Here is a 12687-nt window from a genome sequence, read left to right as displayed (position 1 = left end):
CTGGGCTATACAGTAGGTCCTTGTTGTTTATCTAAATAACAAGTTTTTTTTTTTTATTTACATGGTGGTACTATGGATTGAACCCAGGATCTTGTGCATGCTAAGCACACGCTCTACCAGTGAGCTATACCCACGGGAGGCAAGCCATGTTTGCTTGTTCCTATACAAGCCGAGTTAGTAGAGAGCCCACATAACCCTAGACTTCTGATCCTACCCTGCCGGGCTCCAGCCTCAGAGATTTATTAAATGGACTCTTCCTTTTCTAAACTTCTACAGTCTGCCTTTCTCTGCTTCATAGCTCTCCTCAAAGTGTCTGCCTTCAGGCTCTTACATTAGTTGACAAGAATGGTTGATTAACATCCGAGGAAGGTTGGATTTCTCATCTAGACAGAAAACCCATGTTTGGAAAATGCAGGTTCTCTGCAGGGTAACCAGGAAAGTAGCTGATGGGACAGTCAGTCCTAGAGCCCTGGGAAGCCCACAGTTCAGCCCCCTTTTGTGGCAATGCTGAGGAACTAGGAGGTCATTTTGGTTAATCCCTAAGGTTAAGTCTTGTAACTATAAATAAACACGCAGAATGAAAGGAATGCAGGAAAGAAAAACGAAGGAAGGAAAAAAGGAAATGAAAAACCTGACTCGATTTCATTGAGAAAATTAGATTCTAAAATGCCCAGTGTGTAGCAATTCCATCAATGCCTTGCAAATTCCCAGGAGATTTCTTCTAAAATGTCCATCCCCTTGGCTAGACCTTGGTGTTCCTCCTGGGCTGAGGTACAGTAATTCTGGGAGAGTAGAAAGGCTTTTGGATACCGTGTCAAGCAGGAAGAAAAGGCCTTACAAACCACAAAACTGGATACTTTGTAAGGTACAGAACAGTCAGCAGTTCCTCTGAGGAGAGAACACGAAGTTGGCATGAATGTGACCCAAGCGACGGGGTGAGGAGGAGGATTCCAAACACAGAAGGCGTCCAGCCCTTGGTTCTCTCAGGCGTCACAAAGAGGGTCACTCTGTGTCCTGCCTGCGTCTGGCCAGATGCAAAACACTGGTCCCATTTCCATGCCATCCGTGGACCACCGTGCATTCTATGGGTACGTCAGGAGCGCTGGAGTCGGGGAAGGTGGTATTTTGCTGGCTTTTTCCCCTTGTGGTTTTCACCATCTGTTTCTTCTAATGCATAAACAAGGCAAATGACTGGTTTGGAATGCAAAGTTTTTAAAAAACCAGATGACCACAGGCATCCTCCAAATGAGAAGGAGAGAGCACGCTGGGGTTCTGTGACATTTGTCAGGAAGGGAGACGTTAAGTCCTGGGAAGCGTTAACGCTCTCTGCCAGGGACGATTCCCAAAGGCAAGGCAGAGCCTGGTCCCCAACCCGCCTTTCTGGAGCCGTGCTTTCTGTTTACATGTCACCAAGGGCTATTTTCAGATGCCAACACCACCCCCTCTACCTCTCGGCCACCCTCCCTTTTTTAAACTAAAGATGAAACCCTTCAGCTGGCCTTCAGCATAGCCAGCCTTGGTTTTCCATTAGCATCATGACTAACTTGGCAACTGGGGATAGAATCCACTCTTAGAAGCTTGTAGACTGAACAAAAGCCGTGTTGTGAGCAGGTTCTATTAAACAGCCAAAGGAGAGAGCTATAAATAGAGGAGCTGATGAGAGAGACTAAGAGAAGACATGTCATTTCTCTCCTGGACAATAGCGAGTGAAAAAAAAAATTATATAAGGGCATTGGGAACACAGTGTATCTCCCCTGAGCAAAGAGTACCCTGCTTTAAAAAGGAAGATTTGCTCTGCATAGCACAGTGGTCACCCTGTAAGTGATGCTGTGCACTCCACGCCAACAAACCTTAAAACAAGAGATTCCTTTTTTAAACCCGAGGCAGGGGAGAGATTTGATGGTATGGTGACTGCATGCTAATCTCTTTTACCTTCATTGCAAGAAATAATCAGCTGCAAGCACCAGGGATTTAAAAGCAAATTGAACCCGGGCATTTAGAGCCCCTGGAGAGAAGGGCATTGGTGCATTTGGCTGAGTTCCACCCATTTCGGGGTAGGACGGATGTGAGCATTTTTCACATAGTTTTGTAGGCAGCCTGACGCCAGAGTTTTCACATTAGAGAAAGGATAAAAGATGATGGTTTCTTAGGGAACAACCAGTCTTCCTAACCTACAATGTCTGTTCTTACAGATGTCGGGGGCAACATGGAGGTGGACGCCATTAGCATGCAGGGACTGGGTTAGGTAGAAACAAGACCCCAGTCATTCAGAAGCTCTTGGCAGATTAAATATATTTCCAAGGAGTTTAAGTTCCAGTAATTTCTCTGCCTGTACTTAGGACACAGTGAAGTGTGTCGATGTGAAAATACGAGCCGGTTGGGTGAGATCTGTTTCCCTGACGTTGGTTCCAGATGCTTGAGTTGTGATGAGGGTGTTTGACTTCTGACGTCACTTGAATGTAGGCACCGTCTGGATGTTTGCTTCCCTGGTGGAAATGGGACAATAATTAGAGACCTGAACTCTGTTCCTGGTCGGCTCCTGGCCTTGGTATTTCATGTGTGTCAGTCGTTAGGACAAAAGCTCCTGGAGGCTCCTAAGGGCAGCACTGTGTGAGCTTTAACTCCATCGAAGTACTCCAGTGGCCTATGGAATTTTAGTTATGATCATAATAATGTCAGATGAAGAGGCTTCCCGGGGAAGGTATGAGAGGAATTTTAAGTGACTGAACTCTATTTGCATTATTCACTTTACAAATAGTTTCAGAGCCTTTAAAAAAATTTTTTTTTTCATTATGCTGTGCTTTTGATCTTCCAAAGGGAGGAGCTAGGACTTTAATAATTGAAGAATGATTTTCCCTTAAAGCACCCTTTGGGAATTGAGCCTTTATCTGACCAACTTTGAGGTGATTTTGTTACCGTGAGGGAGGCGGACAGAGATATTTCCAGGACTGGTTCTTCATTGGGACTCAAGAGGGATTTAAAAGTTTATGGGCCTGATGTCTCCTTGTCTCCTTCCTTTTATCTCTTCCCTCTTTCTTTTTTTTCTTTCTTGTTAGCTGGGTAGAGTCCAGGGAGGCGTGTCGGATTAGAAGGTTAGGAGACAGAACTCAGCTTGGAATTTGACCCCTGTCTCCTTGTCCACAGGTGATCACGCCAGTGAGGACAGGCAATGGCTACGTGTACGAGTACCCATCCCGATACCAAAAGGACGTCTACGACATCCCCCCCTCCCACACTGCTCAAGGGGTGCGTGCCGGGAACGTGGTCCCCAGGGACAGGGCCACCTCAGGGCCACGGAGGAAAAGAGTCCACACAATGTGCATATTCCACGTGAAGCTTGACTTAGGTTGTCTATCCAGGGGCTGTTTTAGCCAATGTTATTTAAGTTATGTTTTCTGGACCTGCTGTATCAGGAAAGCCTAGGCTCTGATCTAATAAAGCTTTTGGTGCTTGTCATTTTACCAGGAAGCATAAAATTTAAACTACAATTTAAAGTACAGACAGTGTAGATATTTCACCAAAGATCATTTTTATATTCAACCTAAGCCAAAGAATGCAAAATTTAAAGGGAGAGATTCCATCAGCCCCTTATTACACAGAATTCAGCTAAAGAGCAAGGGAGTACGTAACTTGGTAGATAAACCCGTCATTAAAAGCTTCGTGGCATAAAAAATGACCCGTATACAGACGATTCCACGCCAGTAACTCAGGTGTGTCTCCTCAGGTCTATGACATCCCTCCTTCGTCCGTGAAAGGCCCGGTGTTTTCGGTTCCGGTGGGAGAGAGAAACCCTCAGGGGGTCTATGACATCCCTCCTTCCAAAGGGGTAAGTGAGCTACTGCAGGGCAGCTGGGGAAAAAAAACAAGGTGTGTGTGTACTGAGATGAAACAAGAAGGAAAAGCTAGCTTTGTGGGAGAGTACAGGGAAGGAAAGAGGGCAGGAGGAAGAAAACACAATAATTAAAGATAACTCTAGGGATTCCATATTTAGGGGACCCACTAAAAAAATGGGACGGTCATTGAGGAGAGCCAATAAAAAGGTAAAATAATCAATTCCCTTTGGCAAGCCTTAGCACGGCTCACGGCGCTCGCGCTTACATAGGGTGTTGGAGCATCCTCAGGCCGTATATACACATATGGGTTAATGCATTGGACTCATTCCGGGGGATGCCTGCACGGGAAGTACAGTTATCCTTGTTTCGCGGATGAGGGAACTGTGTCTCAGGCTATTAAAGCAACTTACTCAGCATCACACAGCTGACAGATCCGGGAGAGACCTCAGGGCTTCTGTCCCTAGTCCGGTGTATTAATGCATCACCAGCAGCCGCCGCGGGGGGGTACCCAGGAGCTGGTCAGAAACGTGGGACTGGGACCCGGGAGGGCGACTCAGCCAGGAGGGGTCCACGCCTAAGACAGCGTGGAAGCCAGGGAAGGACGCGCTGGTCAGAGGGTGGGCAGTGGGAGAGAGCCTGGGTGGCACCGCTGTGTGGGGGCGGAGGGTGGGGAGGCCGATCCGTGTGGGGCTGGGAACCCCGACCCTCCCTTTACCGCGCCGCTCATGGGAGCCGACCCAACACTAAATAGCTTCGTTTTCTGCTTACTTTTCAGGTCTACGCCAGCCCACCCTCCGCTTGCCGAGACGAAGCAGGGCTGAGGGAGAAAGAGTATGATTTCCCCCCTCCGATGAGGCACCCTGGGAAGCCGGACGCCAGACCCGAGGGCGTTTATGACATCCCCCCACCCAGCACCAAGCCCGTGGGGAAGGACCTTCACCTGAAATATAACTGTGACGCCCCGGGAGCTGCCGACCTGGCGCTGCGAAGACAGCAAAGCATCTCCCTGAGCCACCCGCCCCCGCAGCTGGGACCGCCCGTGAGCGCCCAGAACGACGCCTACGACATCCCCCGGGGCGTTCAGTTTCTCGAGCCGCCTGCAGAGACTAGCGAGAAAGCAAACCTGGAAGAAAGAGATGGGCTCGGTGTTTACGACGTCCCGCTGCACAACCCGCCGGAGGCCAAAGGCGCGCAGGACGTGGTCGACGGCATCAACCGCTTATCCTTCTCCAGCACGGGCAGCACCAGGAGTAACATGTCCACATCTTCCACCACCTCGAAGGAATCCTCCTTGTCGGCCTCCCCATCTCAGGACAAAAGGCTCTTCCTGGATCCGGACACAGCCATCGAGAGACTCCATTGGCTCCAGCAGACCCTGGAGCTGGGGGTCTCCGGCCTCACGGCGCTGGTCACCACCGACTGGCGATGCTACGGGTACATGGAACGGCACCTCAACGAGATCCGCGCCGCCGTGGACAAGGTGGAGCTGTGCCTGAGGGACTACCTCCACTTTGCCAAGGGAGCTGTGGCAAACGCTTCCTGCCTCCCGGATCTCACCCTCCACAACAAGATGAAGCGGGAGCTCCAGAGAGTGGACGACTCCCTCCAGATTCTGAGCCAGACCAGCCATGACTTAAATGAGTGCAGCTGGTCCTTGAATATCCTGGCCACCAACAAGCTCCAGAACAAGTGTGATGACCTGGACCGGTTTGTGATGGTGGCAAAGACAGTGCCGGACGATGCCAAGCAGCTCACCACGACCATCAACACCAACGCAGAGGCCCTCTTCAGACCGGGCCCCGGCAGCTCGCATGGGAAGAATGGGCCTGAGAACATCATGAACTCCACCGAGTACCCACACGCTGGATCCCAGATGCAGCTGCTGCATCCCGGGGACCACAAGGCCCAAGCCCTCAACAAGCCATTGCCCCCCAGCCTGGGCAAGGTCCAGCCCCCTGACTGCAGCAGCAGTGATGGCTCTGAAAGGAGCTGGATGGATGATTATGACTACGTCCACCTACAGGTAAAGAACCAGGCTCATAAAGCACCAGTGCCCACCTGCAGGGTGTCTGGGGCCACGGCCTGTGAGGCTGCTGGGCTTGCGGGTGGCGAATGGCCCTGAAACATGAGCAGTGGTTCACAAACGGGGCAATGTCGTACAGTAGGAAAAACACTGGCCTGAGAGTCCTGAGTCCTCTAGAACTTTCCCTGGTGCTAACTGTGTCACCAACTTATGTAACCTCGCCTAATTTCCTCATATGCAAAATGAATGAAGCCCAGGGTTGGATTAGATCCCATTGCTATGGGCAAGCTGGAGGAGACCCCCAGTAGGATAGTGGGCCCTTGAATAATCATACCAACTCCATTTCTGTTTCAGGATATATACAGTTCTGCATGATATTTTATTTGAAAAAAAGGGGTGGTTCACTGTTAAGAAAACAATTTGAAAGACTCCGTACTAGATAATTACTAAGCTCTACTGTGTGTGTGTGTGTGTGTGTAGTTACAGAGAAACTTAACCCCACCACAGACTTACCTTGAAGACCACAAGGCATTTGCCAATTGACCTAGAACTTAACCTGCGTATGGGTCATTGGGCAGTGACAGTCTGCCTCTTCTAAATGGAAATTCCACCAGGTAGACCTAGATCCCGCCAGTTTGCCCTTTCACTTTGGGGATTAAAAGTACACCAAGATCCATTAGTTAGAATTTGGCTTACTATCTTACTCTGCCGTTCTTTTTACTTGGATCACAGCCACGGATTACCCTGAGAATTATGAAACTACAGTTCCTTTGTGCGCAACTGGGAAAGGGGGAAGAGAGCCGCACCGAGTACTGAAGACAAGTGTGGGGAGAGAGAGGATGGAGGCGTTAAACATTTTACCTGGCTGGCCGTCCAGCTCTGCATTTTGAGACAGACTAATTTGGCGTAGAGTGGCAGATGGTTTGAAGAAACTAGAACTGCAGCATAGACCACATTTAGACCCGTGTTAGGAGGTTTGTGGGTTTGCAGATAATCTATTAGAAAAGAACTGAGACAGCCCTGCTGAAGGACGTCTGAAGAGGGTCACAGGTAGCCCTCCAAAATGGTAAAGTGGTGCAGAGGGCATGTGCCCCACATGGAAACGGGTTTTAGTTTTTAGTCCTGATCTACACAGTGACTGGCAGTCTGGCCGGGAACTGGTCATCCCTGTCTGGGGTTCCCAGGGCCTAATTGGGCATTCAGGGAAATTGCCAAGGCAGTGGGAAATCAAAGAGTATTTACGTGTTTGTCAATGAAATTGTTAGCATCAGTGAATCACAATGGTGATTTAATGTTTTCTTTATGTCGAAAAATAACAGGGTAAAGAGGAGTTTGAGAGGCAGCAGAAAGAGCTGTTGGAGAAGGAAAACATCATCAAACAGAACAAGATGCAGCTGGAGCACCATCAGGTGTGTGCAATCAGAACAAAAACTATTTGGTACTGAAGAGATTTCCCACTTAACAAGGAAGGTATAACTTCACAAAGTCATGCCTTTGATCCTTCTAGTACACTCTGGCATAAACAAGCTCCAAGGCATATAATAGGGTGAAGAAAGAACAAAGAGAAGGTTTCTGGCTTTAGTCATCCAGCCCGGTGTGCCTGGACTGTATCCAAACAGCAGTTTCTCCAGGCTGAGCCTGTTTGGGTCAAGGCTGTGATCTCAAGGAGCAGGACCCACTCATCCTGGCCCAAGCGGACAGGGTTTATAGTCAGGTTGTAATAGGGGAATTCAAGAACAGAAAATGAAGATCTAATACCCAAGTCTGGAAGAGCTAGGACTGCCAATTCCCTCTCCTTCTCGTACTTTCTTTGCTTTTCTCTAAATTGACTTCCTTCTCCTCTTTTTTCTGGCAGTTTCCTCTGCTTATCTACTCATTTGGCTCCCCTGTAACTTACAGAACCCACAAATGGCCACTCACTCTTTTTTCTATAGATAGCTTTTCATCTCCACTTCCTCCGCTGACAGTCAGCTCCTTCTGTGGTTCATCAAATTCCTAAAAAAAAAAAAAAAAAAAAAACTGGGCCATATCTCTGTCTGTCTGTCTGTCTGTCTGTCTACCTGTCTACCTAACTCTTCTCTCTTCCCTATGGCTTGGCTGTTCTTGGTCCAGTCTAAGGGTAGGAGGGCAGGAGCCAATATTTTTGGAACATATTCAAGTCCATTTACTAAGGGTTTTGGTTGGGTAGGGCAGTTTCATTCAAAAGTTGGGCATAAGTGAGGCAGATAATGATGCGTGTTGCCAGTATAAGGGCATAAAAATAAAAAGAAATGGATGGAGGATTTATAAGCCTTGTAAGATGCAATGAAATGGCATGCACAGATGTGAAGTGGCACATGGCACTCGGGAAACCAGAGTTTTAATCTCTGACTAACCAACTGTGTGACCTTAGGCAAGTCACTAAACCACCCTGAACTTCAGTTACTTCTCTAAACAATGAGAAAATCCCTCTCTCCAGCTAGTAAGGTGATTTATTTATGAACATATTTGAAAAAGGCATAAGCTAAATATCTTGAAGCATCACTCTGTATCTATTTATGTTTGCTTTGGTGTTTGGCCGAGTAAGACAGCAGGGCTTTAGGGAACTTGTTGAAATCATAATAATTGCTAAGAAGACAACAGAGTCTACAGAAAAGGAAAGTTTGCTGTGCATTTCTTAGGGGAGAAGCTGAGTGAGGTTAACCCTGCTCTGACTCAGCCCTACCTCGGGGCAGAAGATTAACGGAGTCCTAAATCTGGTCACAGATAGACAGTCCTTGCCTGTAGAAGAGAGTCTCTCCTGAGAGTTGGTGTAATAGTTGGAAATTATTATTACTGCAATTTAAATAATAAATGATATGATCCAGCAATCCCACTCCTGGGCATGTATCTAGAGGAAACTCTAATTCAAAAAAATACATGCATCCCAATGTTCATAGCAGCACTGTTTACAATAGCCAAGACACGGGTGCAGCCTAAATGTCCATCAACAGATGACTGGATAAAGAAGTTGTGGTATCTATCTATCTATCTATCTATCTATCTATCTATCTATCTATCTCATGGAATACTACTCAGCCATAAAAAAGAATGAAATTATACTATTTCCAGCAACATGGGTGGACCTGGAGATTGTCATACTAAATGAAGTAAGCTAGAAAGAGGAAGAAAAATACCAAATGATATCACTTATATATGGAATCTTAAAAAAAAAAAAAAGAACTTATTTACAAAACTGAGGCAGACTCACAGACACAGAAAACAAACTTATGGTTACCAGGAGGGGAAGGGGAGAGTGGGAGGGATAAGTTGGGAGTTTGGGATTTGTAGCTACTAATTACTACATACTGTATAAAATAAACAACAAGGTCCTACGTATAGCACAGGGAACTATATTCAGTACCTTGTAATAGTCTATAATGAAAAGGAATTTATGTATAAATGAATCGCTATGCTGTACACCAGAAATTAACATGACACTGTAAACCAGCTATACTTCAATTTAAAAAAATTAGCTCTAAATTACCAAACTAAATAAATACTACACCAGCAGGGGGCAGAGAGGAGAGAAGGAAGAAAGCTAACACTCACTGAGTCTGATTCTATGTGAGATCCTTTTCTTTCCACAACTCTGGGCAGCTAAGTGTTATGATGCAGTCAGTACTGAGATTCCCTTGGAGGTGTTCTTTTCCATAACGCACATATATTTATGTCATGAATTGTCAGTCATGGATTGTCATTTATCTAAGTGTCTCGAAGGGACAGAGTCAAGCCTTTCCTAGAGAAGGAGCAAACTGTCAGTGACTGACTTGCCAAAGAGATCCCTACATTTGCTTTTCCTTTGCCACCACTCAGTGTCTAATAAACATTTACATAGGGCCTGCAATATACCAAACACTGTTCTAAGCACTTTGCAAATATTAACTCATTTAACCTTCATAGCGGCGCAGGAAACAGAGCTGGGTTTTGCCATCCAGCTTGAGCGTAGAAGAGCCCAACCATCCCATCATAGAAGTCGGAGCTGGAGGATTCCTTAGGGATCATCTTTCTCAACCCCTACATTTTACAGTTTAGGAAAGCAAGGGGACTTGACAAGGCCTCACATCTGATAAGCCCCTGACCCTGATGGGAGATGAAAACCCCTGCCTTTTAACTCCAAGCCCTGGTTCATTTCTATGACAGCACACCACCGGATCCTTAACCGAAACTGGCTTTTTTTCTCCCTTGCAGCTGAGTCAGTTCCAGTTGCTGGAACAAGAAATTACAAAGCCGGTGGAGAACGACATCTCCAAGTGGAAGCCCTCCCAGAGCCTGCCGACCCCCAGCGGCGGCGTGGGCGCCCAGGACAGGCAGCTGCTCTGCTTCTACTACGACCAGTGTGAGACCCACTACATCTCCCTGCTCAACGCCATCGACGCGCTCTTCAGCTGCGTCAGCTCGGCGCAGCCCCCGCGGATCTTCGTGGCGCACAGCAAGTTTGTCATCCTCAGCGCGCACAAGCTGGTGTTCATCGGAGACACGCTGACCAGGCAGGTGGCTGCCCAGGACGTTCGCAACAAAGTGATGAACTCCAGCAACCAGCTGTGCGAGCAGCTCAAGACGATCGTGCTGGCGACCAAGACGGCGGCGCTGCACTACCCCAGCACCCCGGCGCTGCAGGAGATGGTCCACCACGTGACCGACCTGTCCCGGAATGCGCAGCTCTTCAAGCGCTCCCTGCTGGAGATGGCCACCTTCTGAGAAGGGCAGCAGCGGAGGGGGACGCAGGGGTCACCCAGGAAAACTGGAAATATGCTCTGGTTTTTGTAAATCTTATCTATTTTTGTAGATATTTTATATGAAAATATTTTAATGTTTTAATGGGTTAGAGGACATTCAGGGAGCTCCCGGGGGACTTTTTTCCTGTGTGGTTCTTGTGTACACAGGGAAGCATCTAAGACATAAACTGCACAGAATCATGTCCGTGGGCGTGTGTCTGACTGCGTACCCATGTTCGTTTGTAGGTGTCTGATACATTCCATTAAAAACCATGAATTAAGAAGCACCTTAGTAAACACTTCCTAATGCTGCATTTTTTTAAAAAAAGAAAACATACCAGCTGGTTGTAACCTTGCTTTGCCTAGACCAGCGATCATTCGGAGCCTGTCAATGCCAGGTCTGGGAAGCACAATAGATTTACAAGTGTTCACCTCCCAATAAGGAAGCATGGAATGCCTTGTTTTTGTTTTGAAACCCCTTCCAAAATTGACCGTTTTGAGCACATTGTGGCAAAATGCCTCACTTCTGGCTGAAAAATGCCCTCTCAGAAAGTTTCAGAAAGAATATGTTAATCCAAACTCTGATATGTTAGGTGCTGGAAGACTGACTGACACTGTATCTAGAGGCCACGTCTCCAGGTAGGGCTGGATTGTTTCAACATGGCGAGGACAATGTCCCAATAAAAGGAGAGCACGTGGTTCCCCAGGGCGTTATGGTCAGCTGCCTCTGTGTGTGATTTGGCCGTGAGGTTTTCCAGAGGATGATTGATTTTAGATTTGTAAAAACTGTATTATTTGCAGCAGGAATTCATAAAGACACATCAGACTATTATCGTCCACAAAAAGAGGGATGGTTTCATCTGCTAGTTGTAAGTAGGGGCCTTTCTGACTCTCAATCTGCACCCATCACCTGAGGGAAGCTGGCCAGTTCCTTGGCCACCTAAACGTTAACGCCACCAGGCCACATCCTACTGTAAGAGAATCACTTGTACCCGCCTTAAAAACATGCGTGTGCAGACCCAACACTCAGCAGCTGTATGGAGCCCCTGGAAGTTTCACAGCTCTGGCCAATGGACCTGCGTACACAGCCCCCCGCCGTCTCACAGCTCGTCACAGCAGCCATTCCACAGCCTGGCCTCTCGTAACCTCTGGGGTCGGCCCAGCACAATCACTCCACAAGCCGTAAGAGTCATCATGGGACAAATGAAACACTTCCTACCTGGTGGGGAAGTGTCTCCACATTTTACCAAGTCAAGAAGCATGTTATCCACAGTGTCTCAGTCCAGTTTTTATGTAATGGTTCTTTTCCAGCCAATTTGGAAACACTTTGATTTGCAACATATGCCTTGACTTACTTAAGCGTTCTTGTTTTAAACAACCAAGTCACGGGAACAGGAAAAGAGGAGAGAGGGATGTGTGATCTAAGTGAGATTTTTTTTTTTAAAAATTAGTGAAATTTATAGAGGTGCATTTCAAAATAGCCACTATTGTAGTTCTTAATGTTCTGCTCTACCAAAATAATAAGTTATATTGTTCTGTGACAAGTAAGTGTGCAGAGGAAGGCTACTGCTGAAAATCAACAAAGAGGAGGTGGACAAGTGTCCTTGTAGATTTCACCGTACAATGTATATTTCTTAGGGGAAAACAGATTTGTTCTAAGCTAAGTGGTGACATTTCACATTTTCAAAACCAAAATGTTGAATCTGTATTACTCTCGTTCCCACATTGTATGTATTTAATGATTTAAAATCATTAAAATTTTAGACATCTGTTTTCATAGGCACTGGGTTTTCTTTTCCTATATTTCTTTATCACAGAATTAAATGTTGGCTTATTTTGGAACTCGTAATATAGAAAGTTAAATTATAATTATTTTATTAATACTACAGATCTGGATTTTTGAGTAGAATTGAGAGCTTTTTTTTTTTTTTTTCATTTTGCATCACTTCAGGGTGTATTTGCATTTGAGGAAAATTCTGGAATATATGAACGTTATAAAACCCAAATATCTGGAATAAGACTTCTCTTCACCAGAAAGCCTACACATTAAAATGATGGGTAGGATAATTTCTGGTGTCATAATGTAGATGTTACT

At 46.5% G+C, this 12687-nt stretch overlaps 1 protein-coding gene across 2 annotated transcripts in view; it reads left to right on the top strand.

Moving 5' to 3' along the window:
- The window catches only part of NEDD9 (neural precursor cell expressed, developmentally down-regulated 9), a 264118-nt gene extending 251743 nt beyond the window's left edge, over positions 1 to 12375 (top strand). For both annotated transcript variants that reach the window (XM_010995812.3, XM_010995737.3), the window contains 5 exons: positions 3145 to 3246; positions 3725 to 3826; positions 4609 to 5856; positions 7176 to 7265; positions 10066 to 12375. In XM_010995812.3, coding sequence (XP_010994114.1) covers positions 3145 to 3246; positions 3725 to 3826; positions 4609 to 5856; positions 7176 to 7265; positions 10066 to 10575 — 2052 coding nt within the window. In that variant the 3' untranslated portion in view covers positions 10576 to 12375. The remainder of the gene's footprint in view (positions 1 to 3144; positions 3247 to 3724; positions 3827 to 4608; positions 5857 to 7175; positions 7266 to 10065) is intronic.
- Positions 12376 to 12687: the final 312 nt, after the last annotated feature.

The sequence above is a fragment of the Camelus dromedarius genome, chromosome 19 (genome assembly GCF_036321535.1).
Source record: "Camelus dromedarius isolate mCamDro1 chromosome 19, mCamDro1.pat, whole genome shotgun sequence".
In the NCBI taxonomy this organism is placed as follows: Eukaryota; Metazoa; Chordata; class Mammalia; order Artiodactyla; family Camelidae; genus Camelus; species Camelus dromedarius.
This window is presented reverse-complemented; position numbering and strand designations above follow the sequence as displayed.